We start from the raw sequence: 6,682 nt of genomic DNA on the forward strand, positions 1-6,682 counted from the left end.
AAAAAAAAAAAAAAAAAAATAGTTAAATAACCTTCTTCCATCACACATCAATATATCATGGGTGGGATAAGGTGGTGTGTTCTCTAAAAGATATATTTTTTTCTAATTAATTTTTTATTGATATATAATAGTTGTCCATACTCTAAAAGATATTTGACTATTTTATAATATGCCTTTCACTCTCTGGTTTTAAGAAAAATTGTCAAGAATGCAATAGCCAAGAATTCAGAAATTCAGAATATAAACACACTCTTCTACCACAACCTTTTCTCACCCCATTAAGGTTTTCTCGTGTCCCCTGCAAGCAGTTTCTTTTTCTTTTTCTTTTTTTTTTTTGAGACAGAGTTTCACTCTTGTTGCCCAGGCTGGAGTGCAGTGGCGTGATCTTGGCTCACCGCAACCTCTGCCTCTCAGGTTCAGGCGATTCTCCTGCCTCAGCCTCCCAAGTAGCTGGGACTAGACGCGCCTGCAACCACGCCTGGATAATTTTTTGTATTTTTAGTAGAGACGAGGTTTCATTATGTTGGCCAGGCTGCTGGTCTCGAACTCCTGACCTTGTGATCTGCCTGCCTCGGCCTCCCAAAGTGCTGGGATTACAGGCGTGAGCCACCACGCCTGGCCCCTGCAAGCAGTTTCTTTAACCTTGTTGGGATGCCATTCCTGGGCAAAACTAGATTTGGGACAAGTTGTCCAGCTCTGATAGGAAGAGTCAATCCTCAGGGGGAAGTTTCTTTTCACCTCCGGGATCCCCTGGGCTTCCTGGGTTGACTCAGGACTTCATACGCAGCCTGGATCTCCAGGAAGTGCCTCTGTGCCTCCTCTGTCTGGTCCAGGTTGTGGTCTGGGTGCCAGACCTTCACTAGTTCCCGGTAACTCCGATGTATTTCTTCATTTGTTGCCCCTTCTGAGAGGCCCAAAACCTTATGGAAACAGAAGATGACGAATCAGAATCTCCCAAGTTGTTAGGGTACCTGGGCCTCTCCTTGCACCTTTGCTAAATCAGGCTATCATATCTCTAGAATTGGCTTCTACTTGCCCGTGGGAAAGGTCCAGCAGCTCAGGTTAGAATTCCAGCCTTAGAGAGTAATAATAAAAGAAAAAAAATTCTTTTAGAAAAAAGAATGCCAGCCTTTTGAAACGTAGACAAGCTCTAGATCTCATGGCAAGGGCCATTAATCACAACTGTCCATTGTCCAACCTGGAACTTCATAACCCTGGCAAGATCTCTTCCCCACAAAAGACAAATGTATATATGTCCACCAAAGGCATGTACAAGAAAGCTTATAGCAACTTTATTTATAATAGCCCCAAACCAGAAACAACCCAAATGTTCATTAACAATAGAGTGAGTAAATAAACTGTGGTATAATCATACAATAGGATACTACACAACAGTGAAAACAAACAATTTACAATTGCAAGTAACAAGAGGAATAATGGCCGGGTGTGGTGGCTCATGTCTGTAATCCTAGCACTTTGGGAGGCCAAGGTGGGCAGAGCACCTGAGGTTGGTCGGGAGTTCGAGACCAGCCTGACCAACTTGGAGAAACCCTGTCTCTACTAAAAATATATAATTAGCTGGGCGTCATGGCCCATGCCTGTAATCCCAGCTACTCAGCAGGCTGAGGCAGGAGAATCACCAGGAGGCGGAGGTTGCAGTGAGCCAAGATGGTGCCATTGCACTCCAGCCTAGGCAACAAGAACAAAACTCTATCTCAAAAAAAAAAGAAAAAAAGAAATCAAGAAGAATAAATCTCATAAACATGATGTTGAATGAAAGAAGAAAGATGCCAAATACAAAAGAACACATAATGGATGGTTCCACTTTTTTGGAGCTCAAGAATGAGCAAAACTGGACCGGTCATGGTGGCTCATGCCTGTAATCCCAATACTTTGGGAGGTCGAGGCGGGCGGATCACGAGGTCAGGAGATCGAGACCATCCTGGTTAACACAGTGAAACCTTGTCTCTACTAAAAATATGAAAAATTAGCCAGGCGTGGTGGCACGTGCCTATAGTCCCAGCTACTTGGGAGGCTGAGGCAGGAGAATGGTGTGAACCTGGGAGGCAGAGCTTGCAGTGAGCCAAGATAGAGCCACTGCACTCCAGCCTGCGCGACAGAGCAAGACTCTACCTTAAAAAAATAAAAAAGAAGAAGAATGAGCAAAACTAACGTATGGTGACTAAAGTCAGAATAGAGACGACCTCTGAAGGTGGGAGTATAGGCCGAGAAGGGGAATAAAAGAACCTTCTTAGTGCTGGAAATGTTCCATCCCTTGATCTGAATGGAGTATACATAAAATTAGTGCACTGTATATGTTGTACCTAAATAAAAAGTAAATAATATACATATATATTTTTCCTACTCTACTATTACAGCCTTGGTAACCTTTGCCCATTGCAAACAGATATCCAAAGAAACCAGAACATCCTTCCGGCACCTGGCCAACAAACGTAAGTACAGTGCTTCCACTTGAGGGCCACCAGAGCCACCAGACCGGACTGAGGGAAGAAAGCCTTACCTGGTAAGCCAGCTGACGCTTCTCATCCTGAAAACTGTGAACAAATTCATAGAGCTTCTCCCACTCCTGGAAGTAGCTGCTGTTGAAGCCAGTATCTCCCATCAGTAGCCTCCAGATCCAGTAAGGCAGAAGGAGAACAAACTCCATGAGGCGGCCAAGAAGGGGGAAGAAGCTGAACCAATTCAAGAGAGAGCCAAGGGTTTCTGCCACATAGCTGAGGGTGGCAGCTGTGTTGCAGAGGGCACTGTATGCCAGTGGGCCTGTGAAAGCAAGGTAAGCCAAGCCCAGCCGGTAGAGCCGCACACTGAATGGCTCTGACACCACCAAAGCTTTGTAGCGACGATGCTTCTGAGCTGTAATGCTGGCGGCCACACTAATGGGCAGTATGGCTATGGGGCGGCCATAGAATATAGGTGAAGTGAGAAATGCTGCCCCCAGAGTGTTCTTAAAGTCTGAGGTCTGATTGCCAACAGCAGCCACCAGCAAGACCCCTAAGCCAACTGCCAGTGGGAGGGCCACAATATAGAAGCTGACCATGGACGAAAGGCTAATCAGTGCCACAAGGCCAAAATAAATGCCAACTATCACCTGGGCAGCAAAGCGAATGGGACTCAGAGGGGGTGTCACCCCTCTGGGGCTCTGCCTCTGCCCCTGGGCTCTGTTGGCCTGAGCTACAAAGCTTGGGAGCTTCCAGAACTCCCAGAGCCAGCCCAGCCCACCTCCCCCCAGGGTCAGCATCCAGAGCAGGGCGTGGCTGTCCCTTCCCAGGTACAGGTGGTGAAGCCCAGCAGGGCCCCCCACAGCCCAGAGGGCATAGGTCACCAGGAGCCCCTTGGCCATCCTCTAGGGCAAAGGTCTCAGAACAAGTCCGCTTACTCCCAGCACAGAAGTCTTGGAGTCCTATGTGAGAATCATGGCCGTCATGGCCCCAGAGTTATCCTTAGATCCTAAGAGATGGGAAAAAGCAGAGTCATAAGATGATGTCCAAGCTCCAACACAGCAACCATTTCTCTTTCCAATAAAAGTCAAGTCCAGATCTGCCTGAGTCCCCAGTGCTATTTATCTCTTATCCCTTGTCCTAGCACCTCAGTCCCATTCTTTACAACTACAGTGACTCCAGATTTAGAGGAGAAAGCTGTTTAAATTTCAGACCTCCCCTCAGACCAACGACCCCAAATGACTCATGGGGGGATGTGTGGAGGGGCAGAGCTGCATTGGATGCCTTTCCAAAGTTCCCACACATTTTGAAAGCCTCCGCCTTACCCACGACTTAACTCCAACTGTGGCTGCCCTCCCACACCTGGCCCAGGCTTTAGCCCCTCTCCTGCCTTCCTAACTCTCCAGGCCATGAGATTTTCCCACAGGTCAAACTTGAAAGGGGTCCTGAATTCCCTCTATTAAAATATCCTGGAAAACTACGTTTGACCTAGACCTTTGCACCCCACAACTCAACCACCTCTTTCAGAGGCCGGCTTGAAAAGTCACTCCACAGCAGCTGGATGAATCCTCACACTATCAAACCAGACGTCAAGCGTGCCTGCCAGTGTCCCCTCTATCTGGAGCGACCACCAGTCAGCACCCGCTAGTCCCAAATTAAGTGGCCGTACCTGGGTGCTCCGCTCCCAGACCGAGTCAGACCAGTCATTTCCTTTGACCACAGAGTGAAAATGACATGTCTCGCCCAGCTCCCACTTCCATCCAAATAATGGACTTTGTCTTTTGTGTCTGTTGTGTCATGGAAGTCCGGCCTCCCCAGGCCAGGCTCCTCCTCAGAGCCCTCCCCGGGCCCCTCGGGATCACATTCCCGCCTGGGACTCCTCCCGCCAGCCCTCGAGGGGAGGGTGCAAGGCTCTGCAGACGCCTGCAACTCCAGCAGAATCAGCGCCCAGCCCAGGCCCAGCGCCTCGCGCACCACGGCACCATCGCCGCCAGGTGGCGCTGCCGCCGACGAAAGGGCGGGTCCGGGCGGTCCCCAGACTCACCTTGTGCGGGTGCCGAGTCACAGCAGCACAGGACTGCCCCTATGGAGGGGCTGCCTGGCAGGAGCAAGGACGCTCCTATCTGTAGTGCTAAAAAAGGACAAACTCCTGTAAATGCAAGAATATGTCCTTGATTACCTCTTCCCACCCCCACAAATAGAAAGGGGACTCCTCCCTCACCTCAGGCTGCACACTCCTCTTCACGCTCCGTTGACCTTCAAGACTGGATGGTTCCACCTCCAATTCCCCTAAGGCAGAGACATCCACCGGCAGGCTGCAGGGAGCGACCCCCAACCCAAGCTGTCCTCAGCCCCCCACAGGGCTTGCCTCAGGGGCCCACCTCCGAGCCTTCCAGTTAGTGGCTCTGCTTCTGCACCTGAGCCTGAGATCTGAGGAGCCTCCCAATCCAGGGCTGCTCGTCCCGCGGGCTATGGACCAGAGGGAGAAACGGGAGCAGAGGGTTGGAGGGCGAGGCCGCAGCCCTAGGCTCGGGGTAGTCTGCCTTCCTGTGCCTCTGCGCTGCCACGGAGCTGCAATGCAAGACGCCTTCATTTCAACGTCCCAGGCTCCTACCCCGGGTTCTACTCCGTGACCTTGGCTAAGTCATGCAGCTTCTTGGGCCTCAGTTTCCTTCTCTGGAAATCTCGTGGATCTCCAAGGTCTCCCAGTCTGGACTTGCGAGGGCTTCGGGGGGACGGTCGGCCTCGCGGGTGTCACCTCCCTGCAGTAGGCAGCATGCTTCCCTCCAAACGCCCTCAGCCCTCATCTCGGCCTGGAGAGGAAATGCTGCTCTCTATATGACCTCTTAGGTCTCACTGAGGGACCTAGGCTGGGAGGGGCCCCAAAGCGACGCCTCAGACTGCTGGGGGCGGGGGCGGACAGGGGCGCTGAATAATGAATGAGACTTAATTGGGCCCGCACTGCGCGATGGCGCGCTAAGCTTTGCAAACAGCGCGGGCGGCGGCGGCAGCCTCTGGACAAACAATCTCCCGGCTCAGGTGGTGGGGCAGCGGCGGCAGCCACACAAGGGAGAGGAAAGAGGCTGGCCGCTGGGGCACCCCGGGCCGCAGCGCGCCTCCGGCTTTACGGCCGGAGGAACCCAGGAATGCGGTGCTGCGCTGGCGGCCCAGAGAGTGGGGGTCGGGAAGGGGCTCAGGGTTCGATCTCAGGAAGCGAGAAGTGGGGAGGGAGAGAAGCGGACTGTGCGGGGAGAGCCAGGGGCCCGAGGGCAATGTAAGCGCGAGGAAAAGCTGAAGAAACGAGTGGAGGGCGGAGGAGAAGGGAGAAGTGAGCGAGGAAAAAGCGCACCGGGGGAGGGGCGACGGGGTAGGGGGAGCGGGAGAAGAGCTGTTACCGGGAGGAAAGGGAAGAGCGATGGAGGAACAAGCAAAGGAAGGCGCGAGGAGCCAGGAGAAGGGGAATTGGAGAAGAGACAAGGAGAGGAATGGGAGGCGACCGGAATAAGAACGAGGGGGCGGCAGGGCGGGGGGAGGCGCCCCTGCCTCTGCCTCGCCCCGCAGCGCTCCCGCCCTAGTGCTCTCTCCAGCAGCCCGCACTCACTTTGTCACAATTACGGGGCCGTCACTCCGCCCGGATTGTTTTCCCCAAATTGTTGTTCTATAAACTGGTGCAGAGTGGGAGGTGGGGGGATCTGACAAGCTGCAGCGAGAGGAAAGTGTCTGAGCTGTGGTGGGGGGCGCGGTGGTGCATTTACCCGCAAAAGGGCCTCACGTGGGCGGAGGATCCAGAAACCCATGCAGGAATTCTGGTTGCTGCCCCAGCCTCGTCGCTGATCCCGCTTTTAACCTTTTTGGCTATTCTCAGCATCTGCTGCCTTGGTTTCCCCAGCAGAGCGCGACAAGGATCGGAGGTTGGGGTGGTGGAGGCGCCTGTGGGTGGGGTCCAAACTTTCCTGCCTGCCCCATTATGTCTTGTTCTTAACTACCCAGGTCTCCCCCGAGGGGGCTGGGGTGGTCTATCCCAGCCCAGCTGTTCCAGAGCGATCTCGAGTTCCTTCTTCCCCCGTGAGTGAGGCTTCTGCCCTCACCCGGTCTGGGCCATCTCCTACCCGGCCTGTGCCCTCCGACCCCCTGCCCTGCGCCGCTCGCTGTCCCAGACTCTCAATTCGGCGAACATATGTTGCGCGCCCACTGAGTGCCAGCGCTAAGCCAGCCTCACCCCG

General features: G+C 53.3%; 2 protein-coding genes across 3 annotated transcripts in view; one reads left to right on the plus strand and one right to left on the minus strand.

The window, feature by feature from the left end:
* Window positions 1-90: 90 nt before the first annotated feature.
* On the minus strand, window positions 91-5,462 carry DNAJC22 (DnaJ (Hsp40) homolog, subfamily C, member 22). 2 transcript variants are annotated; one of them, XM_011936180.1, is made up of 4 exons: window positions 4,681-5,462; window positions 4,129-4,590; window positions 2,522-3,468; window positions 91-920 (listed from the first exon to the last, which is right to left on the minus strand). In XM_011936180.1, the coding sequence occupies exons 3-4, from the start codon at window positions 3,359-3,361 to the stop codon at window positions 735-737; spliced, it is 1,026 nt and encodes a 341-aa protein (XP_011791570.1). In that variant the 5' UTR covers window positions 3,362-3,468; window positions 4,129-4,590; window positions 4,681-5,462; the 3' UTR covers window positions 91-734. The 2 variants fall into 2 exon arrangements, with proteins under 2 accessions (XP_011791570.1, XP_011791571.1); XM_011936181.1 differs by lacking the exon at window positions 4,129-4,590 and having other exon boundaries at window positions 325-920.
* Window positions 4,257-6,682, plus strand: part of C1QL4 (complement component 1, q subcomponent-like 4) — a 15,468-nt gene continuing 13,042 nt past the window's right edge. The window contains exons 1-4 of the mRNA XM_011936291.1: window positions 4,257-4,584; window positions 4,821-4,968; window positions 5,441-5,787; window positions 6,325-6,370. Of these exons, the coding sequence (XP_011791681.1) occupies window positions 4,257-4,584; window positions 4,821-4,968; window positions 5,441-5,787; window positions 6,325-6,370 (869 nt within the window). The remainder of the gene's footprint in view (window positions 4,585-4,820; window positions 4,969-5,440; window positions 5,788-6,324; window positions 6,371-6,682) is intronic.

This window comes from Colobus angolensis, unplaced genomic scaffold (genome assembly GCF_000951035.1).
Source record: "Colobus angolensis palliatus isolate OR3802 unplaced genomic scaffold, Cang.pa_1.0 Scaffold151, whole genome shotgun sequence".
Classification (NCBI taxonomy): Eukaryota; Metazoa; Chordata; class Mammalia; order Primates; family Cercopithecidae; genus Colobus; species Colobus angolensis.

Coding starts and splice junctions, on each gene's coding strand:
- DNAJC22 (XM_011936180.1), bottom strand. CDS start 3,361: ATGGCCAAGGGGCTCCTGGTGACCTATGCCCTCTGGGCTGTGGGGGGC. Junction 921..2,521: donor AGCGTCAGCTGGCTTACCAG/GTAAGGCTTTCT, acceptor TGTTTCCATAAG/GTTTTGGGCCTCTCAGAAGG.